Source organism: Vicugna pacos, chromosome 12 (assembly GCF_048564905.1).
Source record: "Vicugna pacos chromosome 12, VicPac4, whole genome shotgun sequence".
NCBI lineage: Eukaryota > Metazoa > Chordata > Mammalia > Artiodactyla > Camelidae > Vicugna > Vicugna pacos.
Window position 1 is genome coordinate 57,041,751 of NC_132998.1, and position 21,935 is coordinate 57,063,685.

Here is a 21,935-nt window from a genome sequence, read left to right on the forward strand (position 1 = left end):
CTTTGATACGCAAACACTTTAAATCAGTAAAGTGAGTGCTGAAGACTGCCTGGGTTCGAATCCTTGCTCCACTGTGTTCCAGCTGTGTGGCCTTGGGCAAGCCATTAACCCCGCGGAACCTTGGTCTTCTCATCTGTAAAATGGGGTAAGAATACTCCCTCTCTTGTGGCATTGCTGTAAGGATCAGGTGAGTTAATAACACCATGCTCTTGGAACAGAGCCTGATGGATGCTAAGTGCTCAATCAATGCCTCCCTTGAAGAGACCCTGAAGGACCGAGAACGTTCCACTGTGGCCCTCACAGGTCCTTGTCCCCACAGCTATCCCTCACCCACTACCTGGCGATAAAATCCAAATTGCCAAACAGTGGCTGCTAATCTTTTAGAACAGTTTCTTTCTCTCTTCCAAGAACCATCCCGGAACAGCTATTGCCAATACTACCTCCAATAAGAGGAACCCTGGCTGGATCCCTCAACACGGCCCTGCACAACATTCTGCCTTCCTTCCCCTAGTTAGAAGGCGCCTTCAGAGTCTTCTCATGTCGTATATTTCCAAATAAAGCTTTCTGCAAATGGGGCTCTGGCCGAGTTTCTTCCATAGCTGTTGTTAGCACCCTATAGCCCTAGAATCTTGCACAGGATCTGGCCCATAGCACGACAGATGATTCTAAAAGAGGGAGCTCAGGAAGGGGACCGTAGGAGGAAGCAATTGACCTTACTTGGGATGAATCAGAGGGCCTCCCAGAAGCAGGGATGCTTGAAGGTCTTGAAGGATGTGTAGGAGTCCGGGAGTGGATTGTCTGGGCGGCAGGACTGCTTCAGACCCAGGGACCAACATGTGCCCAAGCAAATGAGTCAGTTTGCGTCCCTGCTTTCATCCCCACCCCTCAGCCCAGCCTCTCACACTTGACATGAAGTATATGTAGTCCCAGCCACAAGCCACATTCCATATGACACCTGAAACCACAGACTATCAGGGCTGGGAGAGCACTTAGAAATCCAATCTGACTACCCCACTCACAGATGGGGTGACTGAGGGATGAGCACCGACGGGACCTGCCTGAGGTCCCCGCGTCATTGACTGTTACATCCAGCCATTGCCTTGAAAACAACAGGGAGTCACTGGGGGTTTAAGCAAGGACATGGTGTGGCCAGATGCGACCCTGAGCAAGACCGCCCTGGCAGCGCTTAGAGGTGAAAGGATTAGAGGGGCAGGCGGCAAGGGACAGACAGACTAAGGAGGAAGCTAAGCAGGGACCTGAGTGAAAGATGCTGCTTCCATATCACGAGGGTGGGATGGTTTCAGCCACAATCACAATCATGGAATGTGGGCTGCTTTTTTTTTTTTTTTTCAGTTGCCAGAAAACTTAGAATGGAATTCTGCTTGATTTTTCTCCCCCATGAATATAATTATCCCCTATGCTGCCTTGTATATGCAAAAGGGCCAAAAGCTCTGGCATCAAATGCACCTGAGTTTGAATCCTAGCTCCACCAAGAATCAGCTACATTTCTTAACCTTCCTGACCCTCAGTTTCCTAATCTGTAAAATGGGGAATATAACTCCTGCCTCACAAGGTCCTTTTCAGATGATGAAACATGATGCTTGAAGAGTATCAGGTATTGTGTCTGGAACATAAACATTAGCCTCCTTACTACTTCTTAATCTGCTTCTTAATCACTTTTCAAGTTACCCAGGATGTCAGTAATTCAGAGGACAGCGGGAAGTTATTCATCCTGGTCATGAACTGTTTCTACCATAATTTGCTTGGTAACTATGGATGCTGCAAGTTGCTTGGAGTCGAACTGGGAGGTGGGGGGAGAGCAGAGATACTGGGGGACTAGGGAGGTGAAGGACCAAATACAGCTGGAGAAACTGGAGACCTGAGAGACAAGAAGGCCCTCTCACCTCTCCTCTCTTTTCTTTTATCCCCCCATCTGCCCTGGCTGCCTCCTGCTTCCCGCTCCGCATCTGACTGTTTTCCCAGGCCCTAGGCTGCCTGGTCCCCAGCTGCTGCCCCTCCTCCCTCCTGCAGTCTGACCCAGGCAAGCCTGTCTCTCCTTCACTCCTTCCACCCCTTCCAGCTGCTGCCTCTTTGCCCCATCTCCCAGGCACATACTCTAATCCACACTGGATGTGTCACACTGTGGCTTCTGGCCCACCAGCCCATCTCCACTTGGCATAAAGTGGCCCCTTATTCTGCTCACTGCCAGCTCAGGTCTCCCCTCAGACATGGTAGGGACAGTGGGGTTCCCTGGGTGTGCCTGCTCATGAGCCCCTCTCAGCTTTCCAGTCTCCACCATCTCAGCCTCAGTTTTCCCTGCCTAGAAAATCGGAGTTAGGAACAACAGCTTCTGTTGGGAAGGAACCTAAGGGATTATCTGGTTTCGCGATGTCACCAGGTACCAGCTCTGATCAGTTGGGACTTGCCTACAGCATCTAAGGCTGCATCCAAGCTCCAGAGAAAGGAGGGCTGTGGTCAGTTAGCAAAGTCTGCCAGGCACCAGTGCAATTGATTAATGTCTGCCATGAGTGCAGCTTTAGAAAAGCCAGATATTGCTACTTATGATCTGGTCCAACTTTTCAGAGTCAAGGATACTGAAAAAATTAAATCATGCATATTTTAAATTTATATAGAATTATTATTCACAAATTTAAAATTATATGTACAAGCATACATATGTTTCATTATATATAGCTGGTTATACATATATTTGATTTTATGTATATACAAAATCAAGTGCAATTATTTTCTCATGAGAACATATCAAATGGTGTCTGGACACAGAATAAGATATATGTAACTCCTTATAGTGAAAAAGATATTCCCTTTATAATCCTTATGCATTTTCTCAAGGAAGTAGTCTCTGTTTGGTACTGACATGTCTTTTTTTTTTAACATTTTTATTGATTTATAATCATTTTACAATGTTGTATCAAATTCCAGTGTAGAGCACAATTTTTCAGTTATACATGAACATACATATATTCATTGTCACATTTTTTTCTCCGTGAGCTACCATAAGATCTTGTATATATTTCCCTGTGCTATACAATATAATCTTGTTTATCTAGTCTACAATTTTGAAATCCCATCTATCCCTTCCCACTCTCCTCCCGCTTGGCCACCACAAGTTTGTATTCTATGTCTATGAGTCTGTTCCTGTTTTGTATTTATGCTCTGTTTGTGTTGTTTGTTTTTTTTAGATTCCACATATGAGCGATCTCATATGGTCTTTTTCTTTCTCTTTCTGGCTTACTTCACTTAGAATGACATTCTCCAGGAGCATCCATGTTGCTGCAAATGGTGTTATGTTGTTAGTTTTTATGGCTGAGTAGTATTCCATTGTATAAATATACCACATCTTCTTTATCCAGTCACCTGTTGATGGACATTTAGGCTGTCTCCATATCTTGGCTATTGTAAATAGTGCTGCTATGAACATTGGGGTGCAGGTGTCATCCTGAAGTAGGATTTCTTCTGGATATATGCCCAAGAGCGGGATTCCTGGGTCATATGTTAAGTCTATTCCTAGCCTTTTGAGGAATCTCCATACAGTTTTCCACAGTGGCTGCACCAAACTGCATTCCCACCAGCAGTGTAGGAGGGTTCCCCTTTCTCCACAGCCTCTCCAGCATTTGTGGTACTGACATATCTTAAACAGCTTCCCAACACTTGCTAATCTCCCCTTTAAACTAAGAGACAGCAGATTTCCAGTAGGCAATGAATTGAAACATTTTGCTTTATTGTATTGCTTTTTATGGTTATCTTTTATTTATAGTGAATATAGAAAGAATACAAAGTTTTTTTTAAATAAAAGTATGTAAACAAAAAAATTAATTGACTTAAAGAAAAAGATTGAGTAAATAACAAAAATGGTATACACACAGATCATTAAAAACATGTGTGAGTGAGCTTGGGTCTGATGATCTCAGGACTGAGAAGATTTGTGTCCCAGAACATACAGCATCATATGGCAGGAAGTAGGAAGACCAGAAAATTAAGCTATTCTGTGGTAAGGATCCATGACTCAGACAACCTCAGGAAAGTGGTGTTCATTTTGGACATAAAAGAAACAGGAATCCTGAGTGAAAGGCAGTAGCCCCCTGGAGAGCAGGACTCTCTTTACTGGGAGCCCAGCACCCCTACTAAAGTGGCTCAACTCCTCTCTAGCCTTTGCTGGTCACCTCCATGTGCACCTACTCCCAGGGTCCGCCCTCTCTCCTTTCCTTCAAATACCCAAGACTGAGAGAAACCTGATTGGCCAGCTCAAGTCCAGCCTCCCTGGTTGGACAGAGCTTCTGTTCTAAGCCATCTCATAGGCTGCTGATGAACCTATGGGTGGGCTTATGTCAGGTGTCCAATCAGCTGCGAGTAGGGCCTATAAATATAGGCAATAAGCTTTCCCACATTAGAGTTAGCTGGGACCCGGTGGAGGTCCCTGCATTCCAGAGACGTCTAGTCAAGGAAAGGAGGAAGGTTGTGACAGGCATCATAGGTGTGATCAGTCCCAGAAACAGAGGGAAGAGAAGAGGATGGGGTGGTGGGGAGCACTGCGAAGGAAGAGGCTAGCTGTGGGGTGACAGGCAAGGACTGCCATGTGAGGGGATGAGCCTCTTGCTGGAACTGGCATGCTGGAACCTAGTGGGCGTGGATCTCGCCTCTCCAGTCTTGACTTCACAGAAGTCAAGGTGCCAGAGGTGCTCCTGTGAGGTGGATGATGCCCCCTGCGTGAAGGCAGCTGGATGCAGGGAGCCCAGGCAAGGTGATGCCAGGTAATTCATTAATTCACTCATGGAATATGATGGGATGCCAGGTGCACTGTGTCAAGTACAGTGAATGGAGCTGCCATCTGGAGGTGGTGCGCCAGTCCCAGAGCTGCAGAAGAGACCCTTCCAGTGGAGGGTGGAACAGGAGGGGCCCAAGGGTGGGTTCCCTGTGACAGCATCAGGACCCACCACTAGGAGGGATTTACAGCAGATCTTATGAATTTTTGAAGTCATTGTGCAAAGATCTGGCCAGTGTCCACTTTGCTGGGACATTTGTATCCATACTTGGGCCACAGTCTTAAGGATGCTATAGCCAAGCATTCCGAAGTCATGAGAAACCCCAAAGGGGAAGTGACAGGGCCACTTTGTCCAGCCAACCTGTAACCCTGAGAGTCTGTCCCTCCAGCACTGAATCTCAAAGTTTGGGCATATTAATGGAGGCAGTGTTTCCCTCCAAGGGAAGCAGAACTGACACGAAGGATAAGGGGAGTTTGTCACCTGGATGAGGGAGGAGCATGTGCCAAGGTGTGGGGGAATGAGGGAGCTCCTAGTGGCTCAGTAGGACCATTGGGAAGGTTCTAGAAGGGAACGTCCCAACATGATGCAGGAGGGGCAAGGGGCAGACCAAGAAGTGGTGATGAGGACAGTGGGGAAATCCTAGCGGGTTTTAAACCAGGAGCAGCATAGCCCTGTTTTGTGTTTTGGAAGGAGGACTGAGGTTGTCCTGTGGAGTGTGGGTGGGAGGGGGGATGACTGGGACAGGAAGCCCAGAGGAGGCCGGTGGGGGAAGACCTCTGGAACCACGAGAACTCACCCTGAAAAGTAGCTGTGGGCTGGAGAGGAAGGATGCTTCAGAGGCAAAACCCATTAGACTCCATGATAGACAAGGGAGTGGGAGAGTCAAGGCGACCTGCCCCCCACAGTTCCTCGCTTGGGCAGTAGAACCAGGGAGCAGCAACTGAGATTTGAAAGTGAACATCTGAGTGTGCAGGGCTGGGCGAGGGCCCTCGGGCAGAGATGTCCAGGGGGTAGCTGGACACCGAGGGTCTCAGCAGTGGATAAGCCTTGAGGACAGAAAGTCCTCAGCTGGGCCTGGTGCCACAATGGACAGCCACCTGCCTCCCACCCCTGGCCATCTGTCTACACCGAGCGAGCCGGGTCCTGATCCTGGAGCTCTTGGAGGGACAGGTAGGCATCAGTGTTCAGGGTCAGGCAGGAGGTGGGGGGTCTGACTTGGCCTTGCCCAGGAGGGCTGGCCCAGGGGAAGCCGGCCCTCTCCCTCGGGCCAGGAGGGGGCTCCTCCTCTCCTGCCTCTCCCAGAGCATGCTCCAGGGGTGACTGCAGATCCACCAGGTCAGGGGATCCTGGGGTGCGAGGCCTCAGCGGTTGGGGGCCCCAGTCTCCAGGGACTCCCTTCTGCGGGGAGGATGGCAGCCTCTCTTCACCAGCCCCAGAGCCCCCCAGGGCAGTGTTCGGGGGGCCTGGGCCACCGAGGAGAGTGGGGGAGAAGAGCAGCAGGTCGTCCCCAGGGGGTAAGGTGCAGTAGGCATCGTCCTCCCCAGGCAGAGGCAGCAGGGGTGGGAGGAGAGACCCCTCAGGTGCCCGGCGCCCCCCCTCATCGGCCTCCTCTGTGCAGGGGTCATAGGTGAAGTACACCTGGCAGGCCTCGATCTCCAGAGTGTCTGGGAGGTGGAAGAAGAAGTAGCCCTGGTTGGTGAAGCAGCTGGTCACCGAGTGGCCACTGGTCTCGGGCGAGGACGGCGAGCCCTTGTCCTGCTGCAGCAGGAGCAGCTGCATGGCCTTGGTGTCCCTGTCCAGCACCTCCAGCGGGGAGATCTCAGGCGCCGGGCCGCTGGGGCTGAACGAGGATGAGGGGAAGGGCGAAGAGAGCCACTTCTGCCAGGGGAGAGAGCAGCGGGAGAGTGAGTGGGCCACCTCCTCCAGACTCAGCAAAGCTCCTAACTCCTCCTCCTTCAGCAGGCTGCTCAGGACTGCCCCCTCTGGGAAGCCCTCCCTGATTGTACCTCCCACCTCCCAGACACACACATGCACCCTCTGCCCACTGGTATGGGGAGCCCTCTGCGTCAGCGCAGCGGGTGTGCTTGCTTCGCAGCCCCAGCACAGGCCCTCCTGGTTCTCTGTAGGTGCTCAGGATATATGTTGGTTCCGTGTGTGACTGTTCATTGAGCGGTTACCGTGAGCCTAGTGCTACTCGAGGTCCCGGGGACACAGCAATGTGAAGATCCTTAGTGTCTGATGGGGACTAGTGCAAGTGTGTGAATCAACCAGCCACTGCCAGAGCAGAAGGGGCCCCGAGAACACATCACAGACGCATTAGAGTTGCCCAGAGAGGACCTGTGCCCTGGCCCTGATCACACAACCAACAGGCTCCCCACTACCCATAGAACCACCTCTGGAGGGGAGCTAATGGTCCCCCTAATTGATCTCTCCCTCCCAGTGCCCTGCAGCCCCCCACTTCCCACAGTCTCCATCCACAGAGAAGAAAGCTCCCATCAGAGCACTTCTGAGTTGCTCCAGAGTCCAGAGGGCCCTGGTATGGAGTGCGGAGACCCAGGTTCCAGCCTTGGCCCTGGTACTAGCTGTGTGACCCTGGGCCAGCCACTGCACCTCTCTGAGCCTCAATTCCACAATGGTTAGCTGCCTCTTTTCCTGACTTCCTCACTGTGGGCCAGCAGAGAAATGTTAAATAGGAAAATGAAGGTGGAAGCACCCGACGCAGGTAAGATGCAGACTACCCTCAAGGCAGTGTGATGGGGCCTCAGGTGGGTGTGTTTGAGAATCCCAACATCCCTCAGTCCTGGGAGCCCTCAGCATCTGGACTGTGGTCTCCAGAGCACAGGGACCAGGCCTGATGGGCTCCTCCTGCACTCTTGTGAGCAGCACAGGGTCTTGGGCCCAGGCAATATATTGCAGAGGAATTAATGGACCAGAAGAGAAACTTCCTGGTCCTCCCTCCCCCAAGTGAGTTCCCGAGGCTGAGCCACGCAACACAGTCTACCCCCTTCCCCAAACCAGGAGTTCGTGTTACAGGAGAAAAGGCCAAGAGAGGGACAGCGAGGGCAAACTAAGGATTGGAAAGGAGGACAGCAGGCTAGGAAGAGAGGGAAAGAGCCAGGCTGGTTGGGGATCCAGCACTGGAAAGGGCAGTGGAGAGCCCGGCCAGGCAGCAGTGCTGAGCAGCGGGCCTGTGGCCAGCACTGGTGCCCCGGGGGGCTCTGGCATAGAGAGAGAGGAACGGCCTCTCACCAAGATGCAGAGGACAGTGTGGGGTCCCTGTTGGTGCCAGCTCCCACCCCTAGTCACATCATGGATCCCCAGGGCCTCCTCCGGCTTCCCCGTCCACACAGCAGGCCCCGCCCAGGCATCTAGACTGGGGATGGTCTCATGGGAAGATGGAGTGGTTTGCAGCTCTCTACCAAGGACCCAAGTCCCACCCCAAAATGTCTGAAGCCCATAGATTCAGAAAGACTTCAAAACTGGAGGAGGTCTGAGGCTGCATCGAGTCCCAGCCTCCAACCAGTTCTAATGTAGGAATCCGTTCCGCCATATTTCTGACACGTAGTCAGCCAAGGCTGACATGAGTTCCTCTGTTGATGGGGAGCTCCCTGCTTTTAGGGCTAAAGGAGGAATTTTAAGGAGATATAGTCCCCCACATGAAGAGTACTGTAGGGAAGATATCCCCAGTCTTGGGAGTTTTCCAAAGAATTCCAGAAGGGGCTCTGATCTGCCCCAGTAGAGAACTCCCAAGCCAGCCCCTGACTGCTCTGGCCCAGCATGGCTTTCCAGCTCCCCAGTGTTCCTCCTGACCTCCCTCCACCAAACCCAATCTAGGGAGCCTAGCAGGGGAGTGGGGTGGTAGCAGCAGCCCACCACATTCCCCCTTCCCCCCTGAAGCTTCCTTCCTGAAGCCTGTGTGGGCTGAGGGAGGGGAGATGACTGAACTTTAGATGGCGTTCACAGCTTTTTGACATACCGTCGTGTGCTTCTCAAATGAATCTGTGTTTTGGAACTAGAAGCGACTAAAAACTTGCTAGCACCCGTGATAAGTTGCAGACCCTGGCCAGGAAGTTTTTGCAAGGGCAGGGAAAGCCCTAGCCCCACAGAGCTAGCTGGTCTGCACAGGGAGAGGGGTGAGGAGAACTTAGACCTGGCAAATCCTGCTCCATCCGCAGACTGGTGACAATAACGCTAGCCAGACCTTCATGAACACTTACTGGGTGCCAAGCAATGTCTCAGGACCATACGCATAGTAACACTATTTCCCCCCCACCCTCCATTTTACAGGGGAGGAAACTGAGACACAGAGAGGTTCTATAACTAGCCCAAGGCCACACAGCTGGGAAGTGGTGCAGCCAGGATTAAAACCCAGGCAGTCGAGTTCAGAGGGGAGCTGCCATTCAGCCTGAAAAGATGGTGCCAGAGCTGGGGAAGAGGACCCGTGCTCACCCAGGAGGCAGCCCATTTCACATTTCTTCTCCCACAAAGTGTAAAACCTGCTATTCCTGTACCACCTCCCCATCTAGAACGCATCACTGCCCACCCTCTGGCCAGCCCGTGTCAGCTGTCTGCCCTGTCCTCCCCCTCCAGACTCCTACCTGGAAATCTCCTCCATGCTCTGAGCTCAGCTGGGAAAAGAACTCCGAAGGGTCTGGGATGTGACACTTCAGAACCTTCTTCAGCCTGGGCAGGGGAGAGGAAGGGAGAGAAGGAGGGTGAGAACAGAAGGGGGCCTCAGTGTCCTGCCATCTGCCGGCAGCTCTGAGGGTGGGGCATGGAGCTGCTCCACATTCATTCATTTATTTTGTCGATATTGATTGCATGCCCCATAAGGGAGGGTGCTGTGCTGAGTGCTGGGGATGCAAGAATGAGTGACAGAGAAGGTCCCTGATCTTAAGGAGCTGACCATTCTAATGGGGAGCCAGACAATGAACCGAGTGTGCAACATTACCATTCATTCTGTGGAGACAGAGAGCAGGATGCTACACAACAGAAGGATGTGGGAGTGGGGGACCACACAAGCCAGAGCGGTAGGAAACAAAGGTGGCTGGAGTAGAGTGAATGAGGAGGAGGGACGTAGGAGAGACGCCAGATTGTGGGCCTCCTGGTCAGGATTGCCATGGACAGTGGTTCAAGTTGTGCACTGCCCAAGCGCACTTTTTGGGGGCTTTGTTTTGTTTTGTTTTGTTTTGGGGAGGGGTGAGGGGAGGTGGTGGTAAATGGAGGCTGAATTACAGCCCATGCTCTGCTTGCCAGGCTGAGTGCCCCAGTATCTCAATGCACCTGCCTCAAGATGTATGCCACAGCCTCAAGGCCCCCAGAAAACCTGGCTACTGCCCAGATGTCTAGGCTCAGGTCCTGCACTCTTTTCAGGTCTCTGGCCACACCCGCCTCCCTGCACTTTCAGTTCCTGGAATGCTCCTCCCTTGTTCCCACGTAGGTCTTTGCACAAGCTATTTCCTCTGCCGGGGATACGCTCCCCATCCCTTCCGGGCCTGGTTCGCTCCTCCTCCAGGTTTCACTGGAATCATCACTTCTTGGGGAAGCTTCTCTCAGCCACCCCTTAGCTGAGGCTCCTCTCCCTGCTGTCTGCTTCCAATACATCTGCTCCCTTCCTTCCTTCACCATCCTAATCACATGTGTCTTTATAAATGTGAATGATTAATAAGTATCTGCCTTCCCCCATGGGACTGTGTCCATCAAGATGGGACCACATGCCTGCGGTGGCCCTTGTGTTCTCAGCGCTCAGCTCCGTACCTGGCCCTCAGCAAATGAAAGAATAAACAAATGAATGCCCAGACCCATGAAGACCACCCCCTCACACACACACACAGGCACCTGGTTTGCGCGCGCACACGCACACACACACATGTGTGCACACACACATACTCAGATGCTCTGGGCAGGGCCCCCTTGGGGCTCTCCCTCACCCTGCTCCCCTCGGGCTGGTTCCATGGGTTTCCATCTTTGGGGGAAAGGCCAGGTGTTAGGCAGAGAGGACTCATGGGAGGGCAGAGGGAGCACTGGCGTGTCAGAGCAGGGGGCTCAGTCCAGAACCTGACCTGGCGAGGGGGATGCATGTCAGACAGGAGCGTGAAGGCTGGGGGTGTGGGGGCAGCACTCTTACCATGGCCCGATATACTGGCAGTTGGCCAGAAAGTAAACCAGGAAGACAAAACCAAAGGCACTGCCCAGGCCTAAGATGACGTGGCTCAGCCAAGGAAGGGGCGGGGTCTTCTTCCCAGGTGCTGCCAGAGGTGGGAGGAGAAGAGCAACAGGGGTTAGAGACGTGCCCCTATTCACTCCGGGTCCCTCCAGCAACCCCCACCCACGACCAGGTGCTGAGGGACAGGCTGACCTCTGACCCCAGGCTTTCACAGGGTCCCTGATTGTCCGGCAAACCTGCTATGTCCCCAACCGACACAGGGCATCACAAGCCTTCATCACAGCAGCCCTGCCTCGGTAGCAGGGAACCCACTTTACAGATGAGGAAACTGAGGCTGACCGGCAAAAGCAGCCCACCCCTAACCCTGGCAGAAAGCAAGAGTTTGAGGTCTCAGGGTGGAGAGAGTGAAAAGAGCCTCTCTGGCCTCCCCATGAACTCACAAGGCCAATGGCAAGTGCCACCCCCTCACTGAGCCCATTTCCATCTGTAAAATATGTCCCTGTGGCCCACCCTGCAGAGTCACATTGAGGGAGATAATGATGGCAGATGGGCATCTTACCCACATCCCAAGCCTCCCCCACCAGCTGCCCCCCAGCCACTGTCTCCTGCCAGAGCTCCGTCCCCACCCCCGCTCCCCACCAGTACCTGCCGGCCTCGTCCTGAAGGCCAGGGCTTGGCTCCAGGGGCTCCAAGAATTGTAGTCGCCTTGGTTGGACCTGACCCGCACCTGAAGCTCATACGGAGTGTCTGGAGTGAGTGTATCCAGGAAGATCCATTGCTGGTTCTGCCTGAGGGTCAGCAGCTGGGCCTTCTCGGGCAGAGACAGGGCTGTCAGACCCAAGGGGTCCCCACTGCCCACCTTGCCTCCTATAGCCAGGCTGGTTGAGGGGCTCAGCAAAGCAGCACCTTCCTTTCTCTCCTCCAGCCAGGCGCTCTCTACTCCCCCACCCGCATCCTATAGAAAGGCTCCCCGGCTCCTCAGTTGCTGAGGCCCAAATTCCAGGGTCAACCTAAGCCTCTCCTTCCCACTCACCACCCCCGCCCAACTGCATCCAAAGCCATCTGCCAACCATCTGCTTCCACCTGCAGAACCAATGCTGGACCTTTCACTTTTCTTTCCTTCTCCTTCCCTCTCCAGGTCTGAGCTCCCACCATCTCTGGACCCCATACAGTCTCCCTGCTTCCACTGCGCTCAGCTACACTCTGTTCTCCGCTGAACCAGAAAGAGGAATTTCCCATAGATCTCTCCCACCCCGGCGTCGGCCTTCTTGCTTTTTTCTGGTGCCCTGAACACATAGGCTGTATCTTGCCTTTGCAATGGCTGTTTCCTCTGCTTGGAAGACCCACCTCAGATCCTCACAGGGTCTGCTCTTCTTGACCCCCAGATCTCAGAAAAGCCTTCCCCGGTCACCCGAGTCTGAAGTAGCCTGGCCCAGTCCCTCTCAGCTGCCTTATCACATTGAATTTTCTTGACAGCACATATCAACATCCCATAGTGTCCTGTTTCTGGGTGCCGGCTGTCTGCCAGCATCCCCCATGTGAGTTTCCTGAGAGCAGGCAGTTGTCAGGCCCAGCATCCAGCACATAGTAGGTCCTCAGTGAATGTTTGTTGAGTGAGTGAGTGAGGGAATAAAGGGACCAGTGAGTAAGTGCCCAGCCCCCATGGACTTGGACTATGATGGATTTGAAGAAGGAAGGGTGGCTGCCCAGGGCCTCCCAAATCTCCAGAGAGGGCAGTCACTGCCTCTTGGCTCTGTAACCCTTGCCTGGAATCTGCCACCAGCTGGACCCCTGAGGTGTCAGGGGACACATGGAGGGAGGCCGGGGGTGGGGGCAGGCAGTACAGAGGAGCGGCAGGGGTTGCTTGGGGGCTGCTGTGACTTTGCTGAGATGAAGGACGGACAGAGTCACCAGGACAGGAAGGAGGAATCAGGGCAGGTCGGGATGGGACCAGTACTCACCTCCCAGCCTTGACCCGGGGACCTCTTCCGGGCCTCAGACTCTACATAGCTTGCGATGTAGTGGGAGATCTGGGAGACGTTCCAGGTTATGTTGCAACTGTGGGTCCCTATATGGACAACTTGGAGGGAGTTGGGGGGCATCAGGCGAACTGGAGACAAGAAATAAGAAAAAGGGATCCAGATGCTGAGAAAGCCCGGGCGTGCTCCCAGCCTCACCTTTGCACCTGTATTCCCCTCTCCCGTGTGCCTGTCCCCCAGAAATGAGCAGGTCCCTGCTCGAGCATCGCTTATTCAGAGAAGCCTTCCCCGACCACCCACCACCCTCTGTCCCCCTCACCTATTCTCTTTTTCTTCCTAGCACTTATCACCACCGGACATATTAAATCTCTACTTCTGGACCTTTGTTCATTTTCTGTCTCCCCCACCAGACTGTGAGCTCACTGAGGGCTTGGACTCGATTCTCCCGTGTAGTCTTGGTGCCTGGAACATTAGCTGGCACTTAAGAGGCACTTGATTAAATGTCTGCTGAACGGATGAATCAAGGCAGCCTTTCTCAGCACTCGGAACCGATGTGAGAATTTTACTTGGATAGTCTCGTTTATTTAATTTTATTTTATTTCATCCATCTTATATTATCATACGATTGTATGATTCTGAAGTTAAGCTGTCCTAGGTACTTATAATTCTGAGACTCTGTAGAGCTACACAGCTAATAACAAGCACACGTTTGCTGAGCATGTGCTAAGAAGATTCTGTGTCTTGGCTTATAGACTCCTTACAACAACCATGGGTAACTGGTTATCCCCACTTTACAGATGAGGAAAACGGAGGCTCAGGTATGTTAAATGATCTGTCAGTCAGATCACACTCAATTAAGGCAGGGCTGCATTTAGAACCCTACCTGGATCTCATCCTCTGCCTGCTCTCTTTCCTAGAGATGGCCCCCAAGATCGGGGTGGGAAAAGCTGAGGGTGGGGCAAGGCCCTCAGTCATTCAGCAAACCTTCAGAGAGTACTGCCCTGATGAGGCCTGGTGCTGAGTACTCGGAACAGAGACATAGGGATGGGACAGCAGAGGCTCTTCCCTCAGGGAACTGCACAGCCCAATGAGGGAGACAGACTCATAATCAGGCAGCGAAGACCCAGGACATAAACACCCTGGGCTAGGGCTAGGGGAGTCTGGGAAAGCCTCCTGGAGGAGGTGACTTCACTGAACCTCAAAGGGCGAGTGGCAGGTGAGAAGAGCTTTCTAAGCAGTGGGACCAGCACGTGCAAAGGCTGAGAGGCATGGGTGAGCAAGTTGAGTTCAGAGAGCTGGCCTTTGGTGTGGCAGGAATAGAGGCCACAAGAGGAGGCGGGCTGGAGAGGGAAGCCAGGCAGGATCCTGAAGGGCCTTGAACACCCAGGGTAAGGAGCTGGGACTTCATCCCAAAGGCAGTGAGCTGGTCAGATGTGGGCGTGGAAGCTGACTGGCAAGGTGATCCCAGAGCAGGAGACAGGGAGGGAGGAGCCCACCCCAGCCCCACCCTTGATGCCTCACTCACGGTTGTCAAAGGGCTTGAAGTCCTGGGTCATCACCGTCCTCCACTTCTCCCCTTCACGGCATATCACTCTCAAGCTGGTGACCTCAACTACGGTCACTTTCTGAGACTGCAAGGGAAGGAGGGCAGGGATGGAGCTGCCAGCAGCTGGAGTAGGAAGGGGGAGACTGTTGCGATGAGGACGAGGAGACAGGACCCAACTGGAATGAAGATGGAGCCCCTCCCCGTGCCCCACCACTAAGGCGGGGCTCTGCAGACTTTCTGTAAAGGGTCAGATAGTAAATTTTTTTGTCTTTTCAGGTCATATGGTCTCTGTCACAACTATTCAACTTTGTCATTGTCATTGTCGTGTGAAAGCAGCCATAAAAAACATGTAAGCAAATGGGCATGGCTGTGTGCCAATAAAACTTTATTTATAAAAATTAGCAGAAGGCTGGATTTGGCCCATGGACCATAGTAGTTTGTTAACCCCTGATCTCAAGTGAAGTGAGCTGCCTTGGGAGAGAGGGAGTTCTCCATCACAAGAGGTGTGCAAGCAGGATGAGCCCCCACGAGGGTGCTGGTCCGGACTTGGACTTGTGTAATAGCTTTGAGTGTGAAAGCTTCCCCTCCCCCATCTCTCTCCAGTCCCAAACCCTGACTTTTCTGGAAAGAAATGGGCAGAGCATCTCCTGTGGGCAGGCACTGCTCCAGGGCCTTAGCCACTTCTCTGGCTGACTCTCACAGCTGTCCAGCCCCACACTGCAGGTGAGAAACCTGAGGCTTGGGTGGGTCAGGGGACTTGCGCAGAGTCACACATCTGGACAGCAGGGGAGTCTGGATTCAAACTCAGGCCTCTGCATCCACAGTCCCACAGAGAGACTGCAACCCAGGCAGTGGGCTGCCGAGTGAACAGCTCACAGTGGCCTTCCCTCAGTGCAGAGGGCAGCCCTGCGGCCCGCAGGAGGAAAGTCTGGTGCAGGCCCTGTCAGCATCTGCGTTCTGGGGTCTGGGGTGCTGTTTTCAGGTCCAGGACCCCAGGCACCATCCCTCTGACCTACTGCGGGCCCCTCTGTGAACAAACCTTGAACCTGATCATCAGCATTCCTGGAGCTGGGAACAATTGCTCCCTCTCCAAGCCAAGGACCCTGCCCTGGCCTTCCTCTAACTACAGTGAGGGGCCAGATAATAATAGCATTTTCCCAGATAATAATAGTATTATCATATTATTATTACTACTACTGTTGTTGTTGTTTTAAAGATGCCAATAATACATTCTGCTGAGCGCTGACTGCGCCAGGCACTCTGCTAAGCCCTTTACATGTGTTATCTCCTTTAATTCTCTCAACACCGAATGAGACAGACACTATTACTCTTCTCATCCTACAGCTGAAGAGACAAAGCACAGAGAGGCTGAGGGACTTGCCTAAGGCCACACAGCTAAGTGAGGCAGGGAGCTGAAGCCAGACTATCTGCAGAGCTCAGGGGGATGGGCACAGCAATCTGTTTTGAAGGGCTCTGCCTTTATTAGCTACAATGTGTCAGCCCATCTCCACATTCTCCTGCCCCTTGAGAATGCATGTCACCTGATGATGGTTGGACAAGGTGGGCTGGGCGTCCCTGGTGCCCATCACTGCCAAGAAGGGTTTGCTGGATAATAAATGCTAGCTCTGCCACTCTCTGTCTATGTGACTCGGGCAGGGGCCATGTCTCTCTGAGCCTCGGTTTCCTCATTGGTAAGAAGGGAGCAGCGCTCGTTCCCACCACCGGGGATCGTGTCAAGTGCATGCTCTGCTCTGGGTGGCATTCTAAGTACTTGACCCTCAGAACAACCCACAAGGAAGGCACCATTGTTATTCCCTTTTACAGAAGGGAACACTGAGACTCAGAAGCTGCCCAATGTCACCCAGTGGGTGTACGAAGGAGCCAGGGCTGGCACCCAGACCGCCCGACTCTGCAGTCCACACTCAACCCCACACCACCCTGCGCTTGCCCGCCTCGGGAGAAGTCAGGTGTGGTGGTTATTATTATTAGAAGGCATTCTCCCCACTTGATAAGAAGCATGGGAATGTCGCAGGATCCACAAAGTACGGGGGACACAGCAGGAGCAGAGGCAGAGTGGCCGATGTCCCATGTCCCTTGGAACTCTCAGTCCCCTGGGTCAGACCTACTTTCTCCCTTGGAAGCTGCCCTCCTCCCTCTGCCTCTCCAGCCCCGGGACGCCCGCTCTGCGGCAGCCCGCAGCCACTGGGGGCTTCTCCCCGGGAGGGCACCCCTCTGCTCCGGCTGGCCTGGCCACCGGGGCCTCTCCCTCAGTGATACTCACATCTGGGGGTCCAAGTATCAGGTTACATGCCCAGGATCCCGGCCTCACTGGGAGCAGCTCACAGGATTTGTTCCACCGCCTTTAAAGACAAAAGAACTCCCCTTAGAGGAAAAACAGGGACCCCCTCCCCAGAGCTGGCCCTTGGGATTGTCCCCAGGCAGCGTGACTAGTCTGTGCCAGGTTACTCCCCGACCTGCACCACCTCCCGTCATGGGCACCTTTTCCTGCCCTCCCCATCCCAGCCAGTCCCTACAGCATCTAAAGAGATTTTCTACAAATGAGGACTACAGGACACTTGGTCCTCCCCACCTAAATCCCTCCAAAGTCTTCCCGTAAGGTGTAGGGTGAAGGCGACCCTTGACTGGGCCTTCAGAGCCCCATGGAATCACCACCCACTTGGGAACCAGTGTCAAAGCCCAAAGCCTCCTTTGCTGGCTGCCACCAAATGTTTCCATCATGGCGACCCTTCACTGAATCCCTCCCAGCCTGAAGGTTCCAACCACTCCCTGGTCCTCTGTCCCCACAGGTGCTTTAGGGGTCTCTCAAAATCCCAGGTTACTCAGATAGCTTGGGGAGCCCCATCTCCCCCACCTCCACCTCCGCTTCTAAAATCAAGTTCAGCGTTGGCATAGCAGGCGTGCGACCCAGAGTCGTCCAGCTCGTGTGCAGTCCCTCCACTGCAGCCTGGACCCCATGCCCCACTGCCACCCAGGCTCCAGGAGTCTAAATATCTGATCCACAATTTTTTCCAGACTCCTGATACCAAGAGTCTGTGGGTCCTATTGCCCAAGATTCTCAAAGTGCAGAGTTCTTGGAGTCTGAGAGCTAGGATTTCAAGAGTCTAAAAGTCAGTGATTACAAGATCCCACACACACCAAGTATACGGCTGGGCGTGGATGTAACAGGACATGGCCTGCGGGCCCCCGTCTTGGCTCCAGACGCAGGAGATATTGGCTCTCGAATTGTAGAAGCAGGTGAGCTTGGAAGTGTCTGCTGGCAAGACGAGGCGTGCGTGGCTGGCTGCAGGGTGCCCATGGCCCTCTGGGGCTTGCCCGCCACTCCTGCTCCTACCAGATGAGGAGGCGGGCAATCCTGGCAGGCAGAGGACGGGTTAGTGGACCCATTTCAGAGAGGACAAAACTGAGCCCTGGAGCCTGCAAGGACCCCCAGGAAGGTCGAGGCAGGGCAAGGACAGGAAGACAGTGTCTTCCTGAGGCTTGGAGAGGCTTATGGGTGCAGCAGGGGCAGGATGGAGGGACGAGGAAGAAGGTGGTTACCTGATCTCTGGTCCCATTGCCCCCATCTCCCTCCTCCCCTGCCTTCTGCCCCAGCCAAGGGAGCTTCTGCCAAGAGGCAGGGGCCTCAGAAGTTCTAGAAGGGCCTTGGCCTCCTCCCTGAGGGAAAGCACAGCTGTCCAGATGCCAGTGTTCTCACCATTCACTGCTGTAGATGCCCGAGGGATGACCAGGGGCAAGAAGAGGACAAGGAGGAACAGACACCAGGACCCAGCAGGAGCCGCCATCACAGCCACGGGTGGGAGCTGGGGAAGGAAGCCCTGGATGGAGGAAGAAAGGGAGAGAGCAAAAGTGAACACCCAGCCATATCGTTACCCACCCAAGAGACAGGCTAAGCCCTGCCCTCTCAGGGTACACGCGTCTGCACCCCACCACGCTGACATAGCCCAGCCTCAGGGCCTTTGCATCTGCTGGTCCTTTTACTCCACGCATAAGCTCATTCCCTTCCTTCAGAGATTCGGGGACCCATGTTGTCATTGCTGAAAGCTCTCTGAGCAGGCCAACCCCCTGTTCAGAAGTGGGGAAAACTGAAGCCCAGAAAGAGGAAAAACTTGCTTATGTCCACACAGGGAGGCCAGCACTGAGCTGGAATTAAAACTCACCTCCTCTCTACCTGGAAGCCCCACTCACCACACCAAAACCATTTGTTAAGAGGTTCCTCTATACCAGGCTCTATTTTAAACTCTTTAACTGCAGCACTAAGACCATCTACTGGAGATGCTCTTATTACCCCTATTTTCAAATGAGGAAACTGAGACACAGAGAGGTGAAGCATATTACCCAAGGTCACACAGCTGATAAAAGGCAGATATGGAATCTGAACCAGGGTAGACTGCCTGCAGCTCAGGCCGGGGCTTTCCCTCCTGTAACTTCTCTGGCTGCATCTTCCCACCCACTGAGATGGTCCACACCATCAATAAACATGTGTTGATTACCTCGTAACAATACTCGTGGGGGGGTACTGAGCACTCACGCTGGGCCAAACACATCACGTCTATGAGTTCGTCTAATCTGCCCAGCAGCTGGGGGTGGGCACTTGTACCACCCCCTTATACAGATAAGGAGACCAAGGCTCCTGCTGTTAACCTGCCCAAAGTCACATGGCAGAAGAGGCAGAGATGGGATTCCATCCCCGGGCTCCACTCCAAGGCTGTTTCCTTACATCACTCTACCCTGCCCGGACCCTGTCCCAGGCACTTGTCCCAGAGGTAAGGCCCACAGCCTCTTTGCCCTGAGGAGTCAGGGCCCAGGAGGAGCACAGGCCAACTGGTGGGTACCTGACCTGGGTGTGGAAAGGAGCCCAGAGAGGTTCCTAGGCAGGGGCTCCTCCTTGCCCAGGCCACCGTCTCCATAGGAGGATACATGCCCAGGACAGGGCTGGCTGCCTCTTTCTTTGGACCCGCCAACCCTCTATGGCACAGAGCACAGGACTGAGACCCCAAAGGGTGCAGAGCCCAGGGAAGAGGCCCCCAAAAAACCCCCTGTGCCTCTTACCTCCTCCATCATGGCCCTGGGGCAGGCCTACTGTTGATCCAGACCTCAGCCAGCTGGGCCACCCCATGCCCAGGACAGGACCTGGCCCAGAGCCTTGGAGTGAGAGGAATAAGCTGGGGGCAAGGGTGTGCAAGATCACAGGAAAGTCAGAGCCAAACTATAGTCCCAGCCAGCAAGTTGGGCAGGAGAAGCTGCATTGTCTAGAATGAGCTCCCCGCCACCCAGAGCCAAAAGGGAGCAGCACCCTACACCAAAAGGACCAAGAGCACAGAGGATGTGGGGGGCAGGGCGGGAGGGCTGCTGGCAGTCTCTGAGGCTGCACCCTCCTGCAGAGGAGGAAACTGAGTCTCAGGTCGGTTAAGGAACCTGCTCAAGGTCACAGAGCAAGGAAGAGGCCCAGCCCCATGGAGGGCAAGTTGGACCTCTGAGTCCCCAGCACCCTTGATACTGCGTTCTCATACACACCCATGAGTGTGTGCCCTGTCCTTCACGACTGCAGACCCGTGCACACTCATTGACTCATTACATCCCCGCAGCAGTCCTGTGAGTGTGTGTTATCATCCCCATTTGATAGATGCCAAGACTGACACTCAGAGCTGCCCAAGGGGCTGAACTCCCCAGGTCATCTGATGTCACATTAGAAGAAGAGGATGGTGATGGTGATGATGGTGGTGGTGGTGATGTTGATGATGGTGATGGTGGTAAAGATGACGGTGGTGATAATGACTAATTATCTCTCATTCTGCCCGGCACTGTCATTAGCATTTTGCAGATATTACCTCATTTAATGTTCACAGCCACCCTGTGAGTAGGTACTATTATGACTTCTTTTCTCAGATGAGAAAACTGAAGCACATGTAAGCATCTTGAGTAGAGCTAAGATCTGAACCCAGTCAGTTGTAGCCTGAGGCCCTGCCGAGGCTGACGTCGTGGGACATGGGGTACAGGGGACTGGGGAGGATGTGAAGCAGGGGCTCAGTTGTAGCCTGAGATGCATCCCGCATGACTTGACCTTGATCCCATCTCCCCTCGTCCTCTTCGACCATCCCCCCGCCAACACACACACAATGGGCTCCCTCTTGCTGTTCAAGTCTGGGGGCATCTCCCTAGCTGGGCATGGGATGTTGGTTGCGGGGAAGGGAAGGAGACCTTTGGGGATGGCTCCACCTCTTAGGTCTTTCAAACCCAGTTAAGGCTGGAGGCCCCCATCCCCAGGAATGGAGGGAGAGCCTGACCTGGGGGCAGCCCCAGAGATGGAGTCCCATCCCCTCCAGCAGCACCTGGAGATGCTACTGACCTGCCCAGTCACACAGCCAAGTACAGGACAAAGCTGGACTTGAACCCAGGGGTGTGACCTCCAGCCAAGGGCTCCCAGAAACCTCCCAGCCCACCCACTTCATACCCAGGTCTCAGAGGAGCCCCTCTCTCCTCCCTCACCCCACAGCCCCCTAAGTGTACTTTCCACAGGGTGTACACTCTGCAGACATCAGGAGGTTGCCCGCATCTTTCCCACCCACATCCCAGCGCCCTCTCTAGGCACCCAGCCCATTTAAGGCTCAGCTGGCCTTCCGCCTCCCAGTCCTCCCACCTCCTTCTCCCCTCCTGGGCTGGGAGGCCCAGCAAAGGGCCTGGGGAAGCCCCTCATCCCAGAGCAGCCCCCAGCCTCCCATGGGGAGAGCTGGGAAAGAAGGGAGGCTTAGGACCAGGGACCAGCTTTTTCTCAAGCAGCCATGAGAGCAGAGCCTTCCTCGCCCCTGGGGGGGATTCTAATATAAACTTGAGAGTGAGGCCAGGAGATGGGAGTTCAGGCAGAAACTGCTGGAGCATCTGAGTCAGAGCTGAAAATCATCCCCGTGACCTTCATTTCCAGCCCCGTGGCTGGTAGCAGGGGCCAGGACGGAGCCCTGGGGGAACCTGGGGAGCCGGCAGGGGCAGCGGGAGGGCAAGGTGGGACGTTACCTGGCTGAGACATGGGGCTGCGGGGCACTCTTCCTGCTTCTCTCTGCTGCTGGGACCTCAGCCATCTCCCCAGGGCCCAGCTCCGGCTCCCTCGGCCCAGGTAGTAGACGGCTGATGGGGCCAGACGGCAAAGACTAAAACCCCGGGGCCAGCCTACTTCCTGTGTAGAGGATGGAGGGGCAAGGCCTGGGCTAGGGAGGCGGGGGAGATCTGGCTGGTTAGAAAGCCTGAAACTCCCGTAGCACCAGGGGCCAGATAAAGATCTCCCTCCTCCGCTGGGGGGTTCAGGCGGGTCGGGGGGAGGGAGCACCGTGGGTGTGGCGGCAGCGGGCGCACACGTACACACTCACACACATGCCATCACTCCCAAATAGATGCTTTGCTGCACACAGGAGCCCATCATGGCAAGGCCCCTGCTTTTGCCTCCCATC

General features: G+C 54.1%; 1 protein-coding gene across 1 annotated transcript; it reads right to left on the reverse strand.

Moving 5' to 3' along the window:
• Nucleotides 1–3,803: 3,803 nt before the first annotated feature.
• On the reverse strand, nucleotides 3,804–21,649 carry IL2RB (interleukin 2 receptor subunit beta). Its single transcript, XM_015241603.3, has 10 exons — nucleotides 21,505–21,649; nucleotides 18,191–18,311; nucleotides 17,632–17,848; nucleotides 16,757–16,835; nucleotides 14,455–14,560; nucleotides 12,912–13,060; nucleotides 11,596–11,758; nucleotides 10,912–11,032; nucleotides 9,383–9,467; nucleotides 3,804–6,662 (listed from the first exon to the last, which is right to left on the reverse strand). The coding sequence occupies exons 2-10, from the start codon at nucleotides 18,276–18,278 to the stop codon at nucleotides 5,907–5,909; spliced, it is 1,764 nt and encodes a 587-aa protein (XP_015097089.1). The 5' UTR covers nucleotides 18,279–18,311; nucleotides 21,505–21,649; the 3' UTR covers nucleotides 3,804–5,906.
• Between the last annotated feature and the right edge of the window lie 286 nt (nucleotides 21,650–21,935).